The 20,163-nt window shown below is 46.3% G+C and overlaps 1 protein-coding gene across 2 annotated transcripts in view; it reads right to left on the bottom strand.

Annotated features, from left to right (window-relative positions):
* The window catches only part of slc8a1b (solute carrier family 8 member 1b), a 258,275-nt gene that overhangs the window by 36,188 nt on the left and 201,924 nt on the right, over positions 1-20,163 (bottom strand). The window contains exons 3-5 of one of the 2 annotated variants that reach the window (XM_055902751.1): positions 16,192-16,295; positions 2,469-2,617; positions 942-1,041 (exon numbers count right to left, since the gene is read on the bottom strand). In XM_055902751.1, the coding sequence (XP_055758726.1) occupies positions 942-1,041; positions 2,469-2,617; positions 16,192-16,295 (353 nt within the window). Of the gene's footprint in view, positions 1-941; positions 1,042-2,468; positions 2,618-16,191; positions 16,296-16,714; positions 16,822-20,163 lie in introns of both variants that reach the window. The other variant, XM_055902750.1, reaches the window with a different exon arrangement.

Here is a 20,163-nt window from a genome sequence, read left to right on the forward strand (position 1 = left end):
TCTGTCTGTGTGGTGTTTCCCAACCCTATGAAGGTTCCTATCTGTCTGTGTGCTGTTTCCACTTCAATCCAACCTATGAAGGTTCCTATCTGTCTAAGATAAGGTTATGCTGCCGTATGTGTCTCTCTCGCTTGGAAATTCTGTGCAAGCTCTCACCATCTTCCATCATAACTGTTACAAGCTATCCCACTGTCAAAACGTCAACACCAAGCCTAATCCCATGAGTGGAGACGGGCCTTTCTTTAATTAAGCCAGAGAGGGAAACCAAGATTGGGCGGCACAGCAGCTAAGTAGAGCACAACCACACACAGAGTGATACACATTCTGTCACACACACACACACACACACACACACACACACACACACACACACACACACACACACACACACACACACACACACACACACACACACACACACACACACACACACACACACACACACACACACACACACAGAGATACAGAAAATACACACACATAACACACTAACACCTAAACCAAAATCCTCTCATCACTTGATTCAATCCCAGCGTACCTCAGTGGCCACCCTATTAGACTGAGCGTATAGTCACACACTCACATAGTTTTCTAGGCTAGTTGCCATATCCTCTTTAGAAATCATACTCATCACACACAGACAATGACAAGCACACAAAGGGCTATAAGGTAACAACGCTATGCTCTGACAAACTTGCGTCTCTAATCAACAGAGGCCTTGGCGTGGGACTGCAGTGCTCCAGATATCCACCAGGTGGTGTTTACATAGAACGTCCTTCTTCTGAGGAGATGCTGCAGTATGACAGAAGCCACTGATCGACGGAGTGTCAGAAATGTCACACCCAATCGCCACAACACACTCTCTCACACACACAACACACACATTCCTGGACAGATGTGCTCCCACACTGGCGGTCAGGTGGTCAAAGCATTCAACTCACCGGCACTGACGGTGATGGCCTCGATGAACTGGTCTCTCCAGCTGTTAGTCCCCACCAGCAGGGCCAGGTTTGTCTTCTTAATCAGCTTGTCCACAGTGTTCTGCACAGGGAACACCATCCACATGGCGTTAAAGAAGTGCACACTATAGAAGTGCATAGAGGGAAGGCTGTCTAGTCTACATACAGGACACATTATCATTACTGTTTCTGTCCTTAAAACATATTTACTGCTCTGTAATAATCAGGTATTAAGAATAAACAACGAGAGTGAAGTCTGTGTAGAGAGCTTGAGTATTGTAATTCCTGCCTCAAGGCCATGGCATGTAACAGCTACAGTAGCCAAGAGCCAGTCCTCAGGAGCTATGTGATGATGTCATAGGCCAGGGGGAAATAGATGGGAGGTTCAGTCCCTTACTGGGCCTGCAGCTGTATCCCCCTCTTTGATAAAGGTTGGTTCCCAGAGGACAGCAGCAGGCATTCCTAGAGCACGCTCAGGAAATCAAGCCTCAAATACGCATAGATCCAGAAGCACACCCCACCTCATCCTCGATCCATCCCTTCCTCCATCCTTTCTTTCGGAGGAATCTATTAGCTAGCTCCTGGGATGACAGCTGGATAGCACCCCTCTCCTCCTTCCCTCCATCCCTCCATCCCAATCTCTCTTCCCTCACCATCAGAAGGAAAATCCAATACTTATTTTCTTTAGGAAACTTAAATGGTAATTGAGTTGACTGAAGCTTTGTAATGTAAATGGTGGGATGTCTGTGCTCAGGATTATGCAGAAATTGACTAGTACACTAATCTCTCCCAGCTCTGCTACGGTCTCTAAGATAATGTATTGATGTTTAGAGAAATAGAAGGACACTTTCCTGACTATCCTGACTTCACCTACTGTCGAAACCCTAGCTAGGTTGTTGGTTTTAGGAGGGAGAGAGGGATCCTATACTGTCTGAAAATCACCTACTACCTCTGCCCTATCTGGCAGACCCACATGATCAGATTCTGGGTCTTGCTTGATGTTAATCTTAGAACAGAAAAGTTGCAGACTACCGTCTGAAAGTATAAACTCTTTCAATGCTATGACTCTCTGAGGTTAGAGGCAATTCAACTCTCCTACCCCCCCCCCCCCAGGATAGAACGTTTTGCAACCAGCTATGGGATCCATAGGCCCCCCTCCCTCCCCCAGCCTCCCACCCAACCTCACAGTGAGAGCCACTCCAGTAAGTACAGCACACAATCCGTCAAGTGCTCACAAGCACCCACCTATCAGTCGATGACTGTCTGAAGAGAGTGTGGGAGAGAGAGGGAGCAAGGAGCATGCACATTTGCGTGCACACACGCACGCACGCACGCACGCACGCACGCACGCACGCACGCACACACACACACACACACTTAAAATTCATGACAATCACATCTATGTTTGTCTAAAGAGTGTGTGTGGGTGAAAGAGGGGCATGCTCGCTCGCGCACACACACACACACATACAAACACAAACTAAAACGCACAAACACACGAGCACACACCTTAAACTCGTAGGATTCCTCAATGATGATTTCAAGTTTGACGTGGTCCCCCAGCGTGGGTCGGCCCATATCAGCGATGCGTTGGTCCTCATCATCCACTTCTGTCAGTGGCGTCTCCTCTTCCACCTCCTTCACAGCCACCTCTGTAGCTGTGAGACAGAAGAACAACTTTGTAATTGACAACCCTGACAACTGACATGTTGTGTAGTAATATTGTGGAAGCCACAGACATGAAAGTGGGTCATTATGCAGTAAAAGATGCTGACTTAATTTTCCAAGCTGATTAAAGGCACAGTCAACTTAGTGTACGTGAACTTCTGACCCACTGGAATTGTGATACAGTGAATTATAAGTGACATAATCTGTCTGTAAACAATTGTTGGAAAAATGACTTGTGTCATGCACAAAGTAGATGTCCTAACCGACTTGCCAAAACTATAGTTTGTTGACAAGAAATTTGTGGAGTGGTTGAAAAACTGGTTTTATTGACTCCCACCTAAGTGTATGTAAACTTCCCACTTCAACTGTATGTTGTTCTGAAGGCATACACTGCTGGATTTTGTCAGGAATATTGCTAGATCAAAGAATGGCTACTTCTAAGACAGCCTGCTATATTTCTTCATTTCCTGTTATGAAAGGAATACGCTACTAGCAAACACTGTGACAACCAACCCCATACTGTGTGACAACCAACCCCATGATGGGTCTGGTTGTCACAAGTGGACCGAGTGTGTTTGATGGTTTGTAACTCGGTTTCCCCTACGGAGACAGACAACTGATCCAGACAAGCTCCACACACCGAAGGTAAATAACACATACACTACATGACCAAAAGTATGTGGACACCTGCTCGTCGGACATTTCGTTCCAAAATCATGGGCGTTAATATGGAGTTGTTCCCCCTTTTGCTGCCGTAACAGCAAAAGGGAGGTCGGGCACTGATGTTGGGAGATTATGCCTGGCTCGCAGTCGGCGTTCCAATTCATCCCAAATGTATTTGATGGGGTTGAGGTCAGGGCTCTTTGCAGGCCAGTCAAGTTCTTCCACACCGATCTTGACAAACTATTTCTGTATAGACCTCGCTTTTTGCACGGGGTATTGTCATGCTGAAACAGGAAAGGGCCTTCCTCAAACTGTTACCACAAAGTTGTAAGCACAGAATCATCTGTTAAACCCAGATTTGTCCGTCGGACTCCCAGATGGTGAAGCGTGATTCATCACTCCGAAGAACACATTTCCACTGTTCCAGAGTCTAATGGTGGTGAGCTTTACATCACTCCAGCCGACGCTTGGCATTGCGCATGGGGCTCCCGAGTGGAGCAGCGGTCTAAGGCACTCTATCTCAATGCTTGAGGTGTCACTAGACACCCTGGTCCGAATCCAGGCTGTATCACAACCGGTCGTGATTGGGAGCCCCATAGGACGGCACACAATTGGCCCATCGTCGTCCGGGTTTGGCCGATGTAGACCGTCATTGTAAATAAAAATTTGTTCTTAACTGACTTGCCTAGTTCAATTAAAGTTAAATTAAAAAATCTAAATAATTAGGCATGATTCAATAAGCTCCCGACAAACACTTCTTGTGCTGACGTTGCTTCCAGAGCCAGTTTGGAACTTGGTAGTGAGTGTTGCAACTGAGGACAAACGATTTTTAAGCGATAGGTGATTCAGTACTCGGCAGTCCAGTTCTGTGAGCTTGTGTGGCCTACCACTTCTGTGAGCTTGTGTGGCCTACCATTTTGCGGCTGAGCCGTTGTTGCTCCTAGACGTTTCCACTTCACAATAACAGCCCTTACAGTTGACCGGGGAAGCTCTAGCAGGGCAGAAATGTGACGAACTGACTTGTTGGAAAGGTGGCATCCTATGACGGTGCCACGTTGTAAGTCAGTAAGGCCATTCTACTGCCAATGTTTGTCTATGGAGATTGCATGGCGGTGTGCCCGATTTTATACACCTGTCAGAAACGAGTGTGGTTGAACTAGCCAAATCCACTAATTTGAAGGGGTGTCCACATTGTATTGTATATGTAGTGTAGAACCAATACGGCTATGCAGTCACCTTTGTCCACTTTTTGAGGAAGACTTGGGTGCTTGGCTTGAAAAACCAACAACATATTGCAGCATTCTTCAGCTACGGCTGTCGGTAGCTATTTATGATGTGGTGTCATTATGGCTGTGAGGGAAACTAGTTCTTATCATTATTAGTGAAGGGTTGAGTCAATCTACGGGTTGCCATCATTTAAAAAAAGAAAACTCTTCCCCCTGGTAAATGCACATGCAGGGACTGTAGCTAATGTACATTACTGGACCTCTGACCAGGGGTCTGATAGAGATTGGACCCATAGTCATCAGTAAAGATGGAGGAGGAACACATTATCAAGAGTGAAGTGTCACTCAGGGAACAATGCCATTTCTCCAGTGGTCTCTCTGTCTTTCCATCTCTCTCCCTCTGTCTTTCCATATCTCTATCTATCTCTCTATCTATCCCTCTGTCTTTCCATCTCTCTATCTCTCCCTCTGTATTTCCATCTTTCCATATCTCTCTCTATCTCTCCCTCTGTATTTCCATCTTTCCATATCTCTCTCTCTCTCTCCCTCTGTCTTTCCATATCTCTCTCTCTCTCTCCCTCTGTCTTTCCATATCTCTCTCTCTCTCTCCCTCTGTCTTTCCATATCTCTCTCTCTCTCTCCCTCTGTCTTTCCATCTCTCTCTCTATCTCTCCCTCTGTCTTTCCATCTCTATCTCTCCCTCTGTCTTTCCATCTCTTTCTCTCCCTCTGTCTTTCCATCTCTTTCTCTCTCTCTCTGTCTTTCCATCTCTCCCTCTGTCTTTCCATCTCTTTCTCTCTCTCTCTCTCTCTCTCTCTCTCTCTCTCTCTCTCTCTCTCTCTCTCTCTCTCTCTCTCTCTCTCTCTCTCTCTCTCTCTCTCTCTCTCTCTTTCTCTCTCTTTCTCTCTCTGTCTTTCCATCTCTCTCTCTCTCTCTCTCCCTCCCTTTGTCTTTCCATCTCTCTCTCTCTATATCTCTCTCTATCTCTCCCTCTGTCTTTCCATCTATGTCTCTCTCTCTCTCTCTCTCTCTCTCTCTCTCTCTCTCTCTCCCTCTGTCCCCTCTCTCTACCCCTCCCTCTGTCTTTCCATCTCTCTCTCTATCTCTCCCTCTGTCTTTCCATCTCTCTCTCTCTATATATATATATATATATATATATCTCTCTATCTCTCCCTCTGACTTTCCATCTATGTCTCTCTCTCTCTCTCGCTCTCTCCCTCTGTCCCCTCTCTCTATCTCTCCCTCTGTCTTTCCATCTCTCTCTATCTCTCCCTCTGTCTTTCCATCTCTCTCTCTCTCTCTCTCTCTCTATATATATATATATATATCTCTCTATCTCTCCCTCTGACTTTCCATCTATGTCTCTCTCTCTCTCTCTCGCTCTCTCCCTCTGTCCCCTCATGGCATCCATGAGTTCGTCTGACTTTGGGTAAGTAGGAAAAAACGTAATTGCCTGAATCCCGAAGTATCCCTTTAAAAAGGGCCCTTCAAATCCAGGGGAATGCACTTGGGTGTAACTGAAACAAATATGACAATTAATAACAAGACTGAAAAAAAAGCCATGTTGGGTGAGTGTACAGTAAATCCATCATTAAGCTATACAGTCAGCTATACAGGGATCCTTATAGTATCCCTCCAATGTTACATAAGAGAGGGAAGATCATTATTACTTGATTTCATCAGATCTTGTCTGTGGTGGTTAAATAATGAGATGTTAAAGGCCTGTTTGCTGAGGTATTTTCCACTGTGTTATTATCATGAGGGGGTTTTGTGTGTGTTTTTTTGTGGAGGGATATCAAGCTGGGTTTGGCCCATTAGGTTTGTCAGACGTGTAGTTGGTGGAGGGATATCAAGCTGGGTTTGGCCCATTACGTTTGTCAAAGGTGTAGTTGGTGGAGGGATATCAAGCTGGGTTTGGCCCATTAGGTTTGTCAGAGGTGTAGTTGGTGGAGGGATATCAAGCTGGGTTTGGCCCATTAGGTTTGTCAAAGGTGTAGTTGGTGGAGGGATATCAAGCTGGGTTTGGCCCATTAGGTTTGTCAAAGGTGTAGTTGGTGGAGGGATATCAAGCTGGGTTTGGCCCATTAGGTTTGTCAAAGGTGTAGTTGGTGGAGGGATATCAAGCTGGGTTTGGCCCATTAGGTTTGTCAGACGTGTAGTTGGTGGAGGGATATCAAGCTGGGTTTGGCCCATTAGGTTTGTCAGAGGTGTAGTTGGTGGAGGGATATCAAGCTGGGTTTGGCCCATTAGGTGTGTCAGAGGTGTAGTTGGTGGAGGGATATCAAGCTGGGTTTGGCCCATTACGTTTGTCAAAGGTGTAGTTGGTGGAGGGATATCAAGCTGGGTTTGGCCCATTAGGTTTGTCAGAGGTGTAGTTGGTGGAGGGATATCAAGCTGGGTTTGGCCCATTAGGTTTGTCAAAGGTGTAGTTGGTGGAGGGATATCAAGCTGGGTTTGGCCCATTAGGTTTGTCAAAGGTGTAGTTGGTGGAGGGATATCAAGCTGGGTTTGGCCCATTAGGTTTGTCAAAGGTGTAGTTGGTGGAGGGATATCAAGCTGGGTTTGGCCCATTAGGTTTGTCAAAGGTGTAGTTGGTGGAGGGATATCAAGCTGGGTTTGGCCCATTAGGTTTGTCAGAGGTGTAGTTGGTGGAGGGATATCAAGCTGGGTTTGGCCCATTAGGTTTGTCAGAGGTGTAGTTGGTGGAGGGATTCTTACTGGAGTCCAGGTCATTATCTACAACATTACTGTACCAACCTGAGTGCCTGTGCAGCTGGGTGAGCAATGTAATACAATAATGCTGCTGCGATCGGCTGTTCACAGTGTATAGCGAAAACATAAAAAGGGTTTTATTGTCATTCACACTGGATAGGTGCAGTAAAATGTGTTTTACAGTGTCAGCCACAGTAATACACCACCCCTGGAGCATATTAGGGTTTAAGTGCCTTGCTCAAGGGCACATCGAGAGATTTCTCATTTTGTCGACTCAGGTAATCAAACAGCAACCTTTCGGTTACTGGCCCAATGTGCTAACTGCTAGGCTACCTGCCGCCCTCTAAGAGTGGAGGGAGGGGAGAGTTAGGACACAAAACCTCCACCTCAAGCTTACAGAATCAAGATCACACAGCATTTTCTGTGGACGTTCTTCAGAGCCAACACGCCATTGTTGTATTCATGTACAGTGTTCTACAGCATTCTACATGCGCTAGGTGAGGCTGGAGAGATGTTCTGTCACTATATTATAAAACGTGTCAAGTTGTGAGAGGAAGATGTCATGTCATACCATGACCTATTTTTCACCCCTCTGAACACATAAACCCATGATGATATCACTGTAAGCTGACATGACTTTGTAGTGAGAAGCTATAGGACTACTGTGACTTGTGAGTCCTATTAAACCATGCGAATTTAAATCCAAAATGATGATGATAAAACAGAGAATGTCTTGGAGACATTTGGGTATGACTATTGGAACATCTCCTGCTATTATCTAATACGAACCACACAGGGTTCTATTGGCTCTACGGTCTCTTTCTCACCCCCTCTTTCCATCTCTCTCTCTCTTTCTCTCTCTCTCTCTCTCTCTCTTTCCATCTCTCTCTCTCTCTCTCTCTCTTTCCATCTCTCTCTCTCTCTCTCTCTCTTTCTCTCTTTCCATCTCTCTCTCTCTCTCTCTTTCCATCTCTCTCTCTCGCTCCCTCTCTCCATCTCTCTCTCTCTTTCTATCTCTTTCCATCTCTCTCACTCTCTCTCTCTCTTTCGATCTCTCTCTCTCTTTTTCTCTCTCACTCTATGGGGCATGTGGCGGTAATGTAGAACCACCATTGTCACACAGCCCGGTGCAGTGATCTGATTTGGTGTGAGGGGAACCATTCAGAAGGCCATTTTCAGTTCACAGCAGAGCAGTGCATCCAACGCCATTCGTTCCCCTCCGTCGCCCCACCCTTCAAACCCAGACACACTGGCGCAACAAGAGGAGGGTGGAGGTAAAAGGGCCAAATCAGGATCAAAGACTGTGGAGAAGGATATTGGAGCTGCTTTTTCCATTACTCAGGGTGCTTTAGTATGGCTCGGTGACTAACCATGTTTGTACTGTATATGCTTGCCTTGACTATGTACCCCATGAACAATTACATTCTTAATTATTACAGCGACAACCTGGATAAATAAATATGCTTTCAAAATGTCTTAACCGGTGCAGCTCAACATAGTCTACTACTGACTGCCAGGGCTGAAAATGCTACAAAACAATCTCAGGGTCCAAATCACGCCAGCTGAACAGCATGTAAGCCTCACCTACCATGAGAGGCTGCGGTTAACTGTGTCTAACGAGTTACTTGATGAACTCAATTAAAGGAGAGTTGAGTCTCAGGTTTAATTACTACTGCCTCAGTAACCTTGTTATCCACCCCCTTCCTCAGAGTGGTGGCTACCGCACCGTACCACTGCAGAATACATCTGACTGACCCTGGCAGAATGTTCTGGGGAGGGATGGAGGAACGATGTGAATTCTATATCACTGTCGCTCTCAATCATCCATAGGACATCCCGGGAGAGAGGTTTGGTTATGCCTCCTGTGTCTTTCTCTCTCTGCCTGTTTTTCATTGGTTCTACTCCTATCTTCTTTCTCTCTCTGCCTGTTTTTCATTGGTTCTACTCCTATCTTCTTTCTCTCTCTGCCTGTGTGTTTCTCTGTTGTGTAAAACTGTGATCATTGCGTTTCGATCGATGCTTCTTCAACTTCTCTAGACATGTGGAGTTCAAACGTGCAGATTTGCCTTTTTGGGGAAAGCGATTAACAATTGTTTTTCTTCGGGAGGAAGAATGCAGAAGGCTTAATGGGAGCTGCCAGCTGTGGACCATCGCAAGGTTAGGTGGCCATGCTTTGATCATCTGGTTTCAGAAGAGAACAGAGAACATCTAAACAGATTGAGGAGAAAGAGGGTGTTGCTGGAGAGGGGTGTAACAAGATCTCTTACCAGTCTCCAGATGACCTAGGGTGTGTGTCTGTGAATGTCCAGAACCACCCAGTCCACAGAATGCTCTCACTTGGTTCTGTATAGACTGAGCTATGTAATTCGTTTAGCTTTTTAAAATAGATATTCTCCATAAGAGTCAAACAGAGCCCACCCTGTCACCTAGAGTCAGACTGCATCCACTGATGCCTATCTGACTGCAGGGATGAGGCTCAGTGAAAACAATAGAATTATATCCTTCTTCAGGTGACACTCACAATTAAGAGGCTGTCTTAACATCACCTGTTCCATGTCCTGGGCTAGCTGGAGCATTTTGACATTTTGAATCTTTAAGGCTTGATAACATCTATATTATAAAAAACAAACTAAAAAACTAAACAAACATCTATATTATATTCAATAAACAAGTGGATGCTGTAGCGTTTTTAATGATATTCATCCCGTACAGGTACTCTCCCAAACTATAGAGGACAGAATATCATGACTTCACAGTGGAGAGCCTTTGACCTTTCAGAGAGGGTTTGCACACTTCACATGCACTGTAGCAGAGGGAGTGTTACAGAATTTCATTCTTAATAATGGCTATTGCTGCCGCGATGAGGTGAATTTGAGAGTACAGTAGCAATGCTATCACACTGTGATTGCCCTCGATGGCTACAGTTTTTTCAGAGTGTTTTATTTCCACAGTTCTTCAGTGGATTGAGGCCTTAAAAGGGCAATCTGCAGTTCATACATCCATTTTTAGACTTATAAATGTATGAAATGTACTCATTGATTAATTGATTCTTGTAATATAACTTATTAATGCCTCATGAGCTTAGTTCAACTGTCGTACCCCATCAGAACCCAAAATATAAGCTTGTTTTACCTCAATGTTTGTAAAAAAAAAAAAAGTACATGTAAACAAATACTGTATAGCCTCAACACATGGTTAAAACTATAATTTTGATATCATGGATGGTCAGTCCTTGCATCCATAGCTCTGTATATGAATTTGATTACATTTCAGCCCCATCCCTCAGCTTTTTACCGAAACGGGCCGGAAATAAAATGTGTCATTGTTTAAACTGCTGATTGCCCTTTTAAGCCAATGCCAACCCTTCCAGACTGATATGTCCAGTATGAACAAGCGTGTGGTGTGAGACTATTCCTGGAGGGCTGAGTGCAACTCTAACTCATCTCCAGTCTAGCCAATTAACCATAGATATAAACATTTACCATCCCTGTCTCTGTAATGTGCCTGCTGTAATTAGTCTACCGATCTACCCACATATTTACAAATCTCACATACACAGGGTAAATGCATATTTACATTACACATGTCATCAACATAGTCTTAGTGTAATTAATGAACCCACATAGTTGAAGTCTCATTAGCTCAGTACAGGCGACGCATACCAGAGTGTCATTGTGGCTCTTATAGATGCCAGATGTTCGCTTGTCTTTTCTAGAGACCTGTCACTATGAGAAGATAATTACGGCATTCATTAGCCACAAGCCCTCCAGACACTAGTTTAACACCACTACTTTAACACACACAAACTTCTATTCAGAAGGGAGACACTCACAAGGCACTTAAAAGAAATTGAGAATAGACAACAAAAAAAGGGGGGAAAAGAAAGAGGCTTCCCACAGCTGGAGAGACGGCAGACATGCAGCTCTGAGACCCCGGTCACATGCAGCTCTGAGACCCCGGTCACATGCAGCTCTGAGACCCCGGTCACATGCAGCTCTGAGACCCCGGTCACATGCAGCTCTGAGACCCCGGTCACATGCAGCTCTGAGACCCCGGTCACATGCAGCTCTGAGACCCCGGTCACATGCAGCTCTGAGACCCCGGTCACATGCAGCTCTGAGACCCCGGTCACATGCAGCTCTGAGACCCCGGTCACATGCAGCTCTGAGACCCCAGGCCAGCCTGTTGTCAGCACGGATCACTCACTCAGACAGAGAGAAAGGAATACTGGGAGAGATGGTGGGGCCTGGGGTCTAGGGCTCTTTGGAGGGCCCCACTGTCTGTCTGGCTGACTGCCTGACTGCTTGACTGTCTGCCTGACTGCTTGACTGTCTGTCTGCCTGAGTGCCTGACTGCTTGACTGCCTGACTGCTTGACTGTCTGTCTGTCTGTCTGCCTGACTACCTGACTGCCTGACTGCTTGACTGTCTGTCTGCCTGACTGCCTGACTCCCTGACTGCTTGTCTGTCTGTGTCTTAATGTCTTTCTATTATGCGGTAAGTATACAAGGTAAATCATATCAGACATGTTTGTGTTTGAGTAAACGTAGGTTACATTTCAGGAAAAACATTGTTTCACCCAAATTGTTTCATCCAGTTCTCTTTCTTTGGCAGAGTTTTGATTGCAAATATTTGAGTATATCACATGAAGCGCTGCCAAATACGTGGCTATAAAATTAAACCTTATCTCCATAATGCACAAAGATTGAGAGAGCTAATTGTGAACAAACATATTGCCAGCCTTAAATCTTGTTTTGGTTTTGTTTTCCTCTCAGGCAATAAGAGTTTCACGTTAATTAGCGGCTGTGTTTGTCAGGGGGAAGCGGAGCTACTTCAGGGACTGCAGCTGTTTACCTCTCCACTCGTCTTACAGCACTGTGTCTCCTCGGTCTCCCTTCACATGAGTGGAGGCTAATGATGCTAACGGAGCTAGCTGTGCTAACGGTGTTGGTGGGGCTCAGTTTAAAGAGGAGGCAGAGCAGTAATTACTGTTTGCTTGTTGGGCTCAGTCAGTCAGTCAGTCATCGCCCATTATTTCTGATCGCTCCCTCCAGAGGCCTGCTGGGGATTCATGGACTGTGTCAGTAGAGACACACACACACACAAGTGCAGACAGACAGACAGACAGACAGACAGACAGACAGACAGACAGACAGACAGACAGACAGACACATACACACAAGAATGCACATACATTCACATGCACTCATAGACACAGACATATCTGGAAATGTGCATGTACATCCTGGCCCAGCTTCTGCTACTGGCCGCCAACCCTGACTTTGATATCCTGGCTCTGATATCTGCCTCACTGATTTCTGCTCTTGTAAAAGCCTGGGTTTTCTGCTCGTTAACAATTGATCAATTGAAAGTGTGGGTTCACAGCTACAATCCAGATGTGTTAGTCATTACTGAGACGTGGTTAAGGAAGAGTGTTTTGAATACTGATGTTAACCTTTTCTGGTTTTAACCTTTTTGGGCTAGACAGATCTTCCAAAAAAAGGCGGTGGAGTGGCAATCTTTACCAAGGATCACCTTCAGTGCTCGGTTTTATCTCAATCTCTTCATTCAAAGACTCAATCATGGACACTCGTACTGACAGTTGTGGCTGCTTTGGGTGATGTATTGTTGTCTTTACCTTCTTGCCCTTTGTGCTGTTGTCTGAGCCCAATAATGTTTGTACCATGTTTTGTGCTGCTACCATGTTGTGCTGCTGCCATGTTGTTGTCATGTTGTGTTTATACCATGCTGTGTTGTCATGTGTTGCTGCCATGCTATGTTGTTGTCTTAGGTCTCTCTTTATGTAGTGGTGGGGTGTCTCTCTTGTAGTGATGTGTCTTTTGTCCTATATTTATTTATTTGTTATTTTTAATCCCAGCCGCCGTCCCCGCAGGAGGCCTTTCGGTAGGTCGTCATTGTACGTAAAGATTTGTTCTTAGCTGACTTGCCTAGTGAAATAAAGGTTCAATAATAAAACATTATGATAATAAATACACACACACACACACACACACACACACACACACACACACACACACACACACACACACACACACACACACACACACACACACACACACACACACACACATCCAATGCAGCTAGGATGAGAACAGATTGTTTTTGCAGTTTTTCTCATTCCAGGGGAGCGTAACTCAAACATGCTGAGTGTTATATTAGGAATTGATTCAGCAGCACTGAGCTGGTTCAGCGTTAGTTACAGACTCCGCGCTTGTAAAAGATAACGTTATAATATAATAATTAGTCCACAGAATATGTGGCTATTACTGTGGTCTGTTACAGCCCTCCCGCCTCTCCCTTCTGCCCTATATCCCTCATACTGCTGCCTAGTTAACAGACTATAACAGGACGGCTGGGAAACCAGGGTCAATAATCACCACATAGCAGAGGAGGCTGGGAAGTGGGAAGAGACATTAGGTAATCTGGTGGGCTTAATCAGAAGGACATAAGGGACATTAGAGGGTAACCTGGTGGGTTTAATCAGAAGGACATAAGGGACATTAGAGGATAACCTGGTGGGTTTAATCAGAAGGACAAAAGGGAAATTAGAGGATAACCTGGTGGGTTTAATCAGCAGGACAGAAGAGACATTAGAGAGTAATCTGGTGGGTTTAATCAGAAGGACATAAGGGACATTAGAGGGTAACCTGGTGGGTTTAATCAGAAGGACATAAGGGACATTAGAGGATAACCTGGTGGGTTTAATCAGAAGGACATAAGGGACATTAGAGGATAACCTGGTGGGTTTAATCAGAAGGACATAAGGGACATTAGAGGGTAACCTGGTGGGCTTAATCAGAAGGACATAAGGGACATTAGAGGGTAACCTGGTGGGCTTAATCAGAAGGACAGAAGGGACATTAGAGGATAACCTGGTGGGTTTAATCAGAAGGACATAAGGGACATTAGAGGATAACCTGGTGGGTTTAATCAGAAGGACAAAAGGGACATTAGAGGATAACCTGGTGGGTTTAATCAGCAGGACAGAAGGGACATTAGAGGATAACCTGGTGGGTTTAATCAGAAGGACATAAGGGACATTAGAGGATAACCTGGTGGGTTTAATCAGAAGGACATAAGGGACATTAGAGGGTAACCTGGTGGGCTTAATCAGAAGGACATAAGGGACATTAGAGGGTAACCTGGTGGGCTTAATCAGAAGGACATAAGGGACATTGGAGGGTAACCTCATGGGTTTAATCAGAAGGACAGAAGGGACATTAGAGTATAACCTGGTGGGCTTAATCAGAAGGACAGAAGGGACATTAGAGGATAACCTGGTGGGCTTAATCAGAAGGACAAAAGGGACATTAGAGGGTAACCTGGTGGGCTTAATCAGAAGGACAGAAGGGACATTAGAGGGTAACCTGGTGGGTTTAATCAGAAGGACAGAAGGGACATTAGAGGGTAACCTGGTGGGTTTAATCAGAAGGACATAAGGGACATTAGAGGGTAACCTGGTGGGTTTAATCAGAAGGACATAAGGGACATTAGAGGATAACCTGGCGGGCTTAATCAGAAGGACAAAAGGGACATTAGAGGATAACCTGGTGGGTTTAATCAGAAGGACATAAGGGACATTGGAGGGTAACCTCATGGGCTTAATCAGAAGGACAGAAGGGACATTAGAGGGTAACCTGGTGGGCTTAATCAGAAGGACAAAAGGGACATTAGAGGATAACCTGGCGGGTTTAATCAGAAGGACAGAAGGGACATTAGAGGGTAACCTGGTGGGTTTAATCAGAAGGACAAAAGGGACATTAGAGGATAACCTGGTGGGTTTAATCAGCAGGACAGAAGGGACATTAGAGGATAACCTGGTGGGCTTAATCAGAAGGACAAAAGGGACATTAGAGGGTAACCTGGTGGGTTTAATCAGAAGGACAAAAGGGACATTAGAGGGACCAACTGGCTTGATCATAAAACTCCCAGCAGTCACCAGCTTCTACGACGACACTAAAACACACAGGAAATACTTTAGCATCACTGTTTATGGCAGCGCTTTTGTACTAACAGGTTGAATCATATTCCTCCTGTTGTAAAATAAAGTATTTTAAAGCTTCACTCCAGAGAAAGCAGAGATTAAATTGCTTCCTTGGAATCGTCTTTTCTCAGGGATCTGGCATCGTTAGACTGAACGAGACTTTGATCTTCTTTTATGACTTGTCAGGTTGTCGTGGATCCCGAGGATTGGGGGGGTTCCTTGGTTTGATCTTCATCCTGTATTTATGTTTTATTAAACCTCACTCTTTGATCAGTGTATCGTAAATCTCTATCGGGTTGTATCGTAAACGTGGCATTATTAATAGATAAATCGCGAGTGACATTACTAGCAACATTTCATATCCATAAATGACGGAGAAACAGTTAGGGACCAGTTATTAATGTTTCAGAGTTGAGATTGAAACTAAGAGGGTTTTTGTGAGGTACTAAGGACAAACTGAGTGGAGCACGCACACACACACACACACACTTTTGGCCAGGAGTGGTGGGTGGTAAAACAATCTAATATCTACCATTATCTCCACTGTTTTTTCTGTCATTCCTAGTGATGAATATGGGAAAGAGAAACTTGGTGGGAAGGATATCCTATAAATATCCTATCATCAGAATGCAACATTTTAGTCAAGCATATGTCCACTAATGCACTAGGGCCCTTGAGGACAGAGTTGGATGAGCATTGTCTTTGTAGGTGTGAATTGTTAAGGCCATTTGACACAGGAAGTTGAGCAAAGTGAGAATCGCAGTTAGCCAGGAGGGAGAGAGCGAGGGAGGAAAGGTGCGAGTCCACTGAGTCAAATAGAGACTTTGGAGGTGGAGGAGAACAAATTAGAACAGAAAAGCGAGGGAGAAAGTAACAAAGTAAAGGAGGAGAGGATAAAAGACAAGAGGAGCCAAGTGAGCTCCAACCCCAGTGTGTTTAGTTGGTCAGCTCTCTCACACCTGTCCGGCCTCTCCTTCTCCATTGTGGCGTCTGCAGCTCTAGGGTGAAGTAGCTGTGTTTATCATACACCTCACGGTCAAGTATTTGAATGGTTATGGTCTTCCTGCAGGGACACAAAACAACAACGTAGGGGAGTTGGAACCATGTATGTTAAACACACACATAAGCACAGGCACAAGGACACACACGCACAATCACACAATCACACACACACACACACACACACACACACTTGACCAGTCGTGGGAATGAGAGATGGTGGTGACGAGGTGGGCCGCTGCACGTTCCCTTCTGCTGAGGGCACACTGAGTTGGAGAGGAGCCCGCTGCTTGGTGTGTGTAACTGGCAGTCCTACTCTGTCCTGTGGTGATATGGACTCTACACAGCAGCCTCCTCCTGGTGCCCCCTGCTGGTGTGAACATGCAGTGTAGCGGAGTGCAGCGGACGCCGGGCCCAAGGTTAGAGGTCAGGGTAGAGGGGTCTGACCCCCCGACCTGTACCCCCCAGGACTATCTCCCCCACCTTTACTGTCATTGGTCTCCATCAGGCGAGGCTCTCCCATCTCCAAGTAGAAGGTCTTGTTTTTCTCATACTCCTCGTCGTCAACGATTCTGACCTTGATCATTTTGCTGAAGGAGGAGAAGAAGAGAAGAGAAGGAAGAGACAGTAAGGAAACAACAGGTCGGAGTATAAAAGGAGGAAACGGAGAGAGAACAGAACAGAGGCAGGCAGACAAACCACGCTGACGTCTGAAAGAGAGGAAGATGAGTAGAAAACTGAGATGATTTGTATGTTTTGATCAATGAACGGAAAAATGTCACTCGAAGGAATAACATCACAATAATGTACGCTCAAACCAAGCGATCACATTCTGAAAGCACTCTAATCTCTCATCACACTTTATGATGATATTGACTATTTAAATTCCTGCTACACACACACACAAATCTGTTGAAGTGGGGCGTCAGGTACTGACTATTTCTAAGTAGATCTGAGTGTGTAGGTGAGGTGTCCTAGCTGTGGTCCAGCCCTGAGACTGATCCTAGAAGTGCTGCGCTGGACTCTGACTGACCCAATGCAGCATCACCCACGGCAACACAGTGGGATACTGAGGCAAAACACCTCTCTTCACAAGAGGTCACACTGTTAATCATTCCATAGTTATTCTAACACTTCACCACCACACCACTCACTGAGCAAATAGCATACATTTACCTGCAAAAACAGAGACCCAAACTTTACAGATACACCAACTGTTCGCTTGGTGCAACCGCCCCCAAAGTCACGCTGTCTTTTAAAGAGACTTTGCAGTGAATGTTTTGTTTACATCCAAAAAAACACGCTGAAAGGGATAGTCATCTAACTCCAACTCACTGTAGTGTTGTCTGTATAGGCTGGGCGTGTACTGACCGTAAGACTCTGTGTTGTTTACTGAGAAAACAGCCCTGTAGTGTTGTCTGTATAGGCTGGGTGTGTACTGACCGTAAGACTCTGTGTTGTTTACTGAGAAAACAGCCCTGTAGTGTTGTCTGTATAGGCTGGGTGTGTACTGACCGTAAGACTCTGTGTTGTTTACTGAGAAAACAGCCCTGTAGTGTTGTCTGTATAGGCTGGGTGTGTACTGACCGTAAGACTCTGTGTTGTTTACTGAGAAAACAGCCCTGTAGTGTTGTCTGTATAGGCTGGGTGTGTACTGACCGTAAGACTCTGTGTTGTTTACTGAGAAAACAGCCCTGTAGTGTTGTCTGTATAGGCTGGGTGTGTACTGACCGTAAGACTCTGTGTTGTTTACTGAGAAAACAGCCCTGTAGTGTTGTCTGTATAGGCTGGGAGTGTACTGACCGTAAGACTCTGTGTTGTTTACTGAGAAAACAGCCCTGACCCCCATAGCACTACATTCACCCGCTTTAAATGCAGCATATCCCCTAAAATGTAAGGTACTGCTGATTATTCAGTGGGTGTGTGGGAGTGTGTGATTCTGGGTGTTGCATATTAATGTTGAGGCTGAAATGCTGAAGAACAACCATTTTAATTTGTATCTTTATTTCTTAATCCCCATCTGACCCCCTCCTCCCTCCCTTCTGACCCCCTCCTCCCTCCCTTCTGACCGCCTCCTCCCTCCCTTCTGACCCCCTCCTCCCTCCCCTCTGACCCCCTCCTCCCTCCCTTCTGACCCCCTCCTCCCTCCCCTCTGACCCCCTCCTCTCTGACCCCCTCCTCCCTTCCCTCTGACCTCCTCCTCCCTCCCTTCTGACCCCCTCCCTCCCTCCCTCTGACCCCCTCCTCCCTCCCTTCTGACCCCCTCCCTCCCTCTGACCCCGTCCTCCCTCCCTTCTGACCCCCTCCCTCCCTCTGACCCCCTCCTCCCTCCCTTCTGACCCCCTCCTCCCTCCCTCTGACCCCCTCCTACCTCCCTTTTGACCTCCTCCTCCCTCCCCTCTGACCCCCTCCTCCCTCCCTTCTGACCCCCTCCTCCCTCCCCTCTGACCCCCTCCTCCCTCCCTCTGACCTCCTCCTACCTCCTCTCCATCTACATCTACCTCCTCCATCTACATCTACCTCCTCCATCTACCTCCTCTCTGACCTCCTCCTACCTCCTCTCCCTCCCTTCTGACCTTCTGACCCCATCCTCCCTCCCTTCTGACCCCCTCCTCCCTCCCTCTGACCTCCTCCTTCCTCCACTCTGACCTCCTCCTCCCTCCCCTCTGACCCCGTCCTCCCTCCCTTCTGACCCCCTCCTCCCTCCCCTCTGACCCCCTCCTCCCTCCCTCTGACCTCCTCCTACCTCCTCTCCATGTACATCTACCTCCTCCATCTACATCTACCTCCTCCATCTACCTCCTCTCCCTTCTGACCTACCTCCTCTCTGACCTCCTCCTACCTCCTCTCCCTCCCTTCTGACCTTCTGACCCCATCCTCCCTCCCTTCTGACCTCCTCCTACCTCCTCTCATTCCCTTCTGACCTTCTGACCCCATCCTCCCTCCCTTCTGACCTCCTCCTACCTCCTCTCCCTCCCTTCTGACCTTCTGACCCCCCCCCCCCTCTGACCTCCTCCTCCCTCCCTTCTGACCTCCTCCTCCCTCCCAACTGACCCCCTCCTACCTCCTCTCCATCTACAATGGCGTAAAATCCCTCACTCTGTTTCCCTCTGCAAGGCTCCTGTTCCTCTAATAAACCTCTCCTTGCTGGACATTTTCCCCAACATCCAGACATCCAGATACTCCCTTCTGCTCTATAACCAATCAAACTAATCTAAAACACATCCTTAACACCTCCCAATAACCTCCCCCGCCCCATAACGATCCCAGCTCCATCCCATGGCATCTGTAACAACACTAAGTGACCCCCCTCTCCCCTCAAACATCGAAGTACTTCCTCTCCTTAACAATACCCACAGAACACACCACTGCCAACTCTTGTAAAGGGAGACAACGGATTACATTTCACAATGAATCCAATGTGACAGAATCAAAGTGTTGAACTCTTGCTTGATTAATCAAAGGCTTGAGTAAGTCCCAGTGTTGGTTTTGGCAGCGGTCTTGGACAGAGTCAATAGGCTGTTATCAGGAAGGGCAGTAGCTATTGGTTACAGATTTGGACCCGGGCCTAATCTCTTCCTATTGGTCCAGGAGTGACCAGTGGTGATATACTGTAGTACTAATGACATGGACCCTGAGGCAGACAGGAACTATGTATATGATAAGCTGGTCCACAGAATCCACACAGTGAAATAATAGTTCATGTTGACCCTGTGCCTTATAAACATCGTAAAATCTGTGAAATCACGCTGGCTGTGTGTATGTGCCCTCTGTTCATGTTGGGAAGGCTTTGAGACCCAGAGGCAAATCAAATCAAAGATGTCCTTACAGTTTGATTAGTCCCTCACTGGGAGTACAGTACAGTCAGCCTGGAATCACAAAGCACCTGGCAGGGGAGACCTTCAGAAAATGGCTCTTCCCTCACCCTCACA

This window comes from Salvelinus fontinalis, chromosome 37 (genome assembly GCF_029448725.1).
Source record: "Salvelinus fontinalis isolate EN_2023a chromosome 37, ASM2944872v1, whole genome shotgun sequence".
Classification (NCBI taxonomy): domain Eukaryota; kingdom Metazoa; phylum Chordata; class Actinopteri; order Salmoniformes; family Salmonidae; genus Salvelinus; species Salvelinus fontinalis.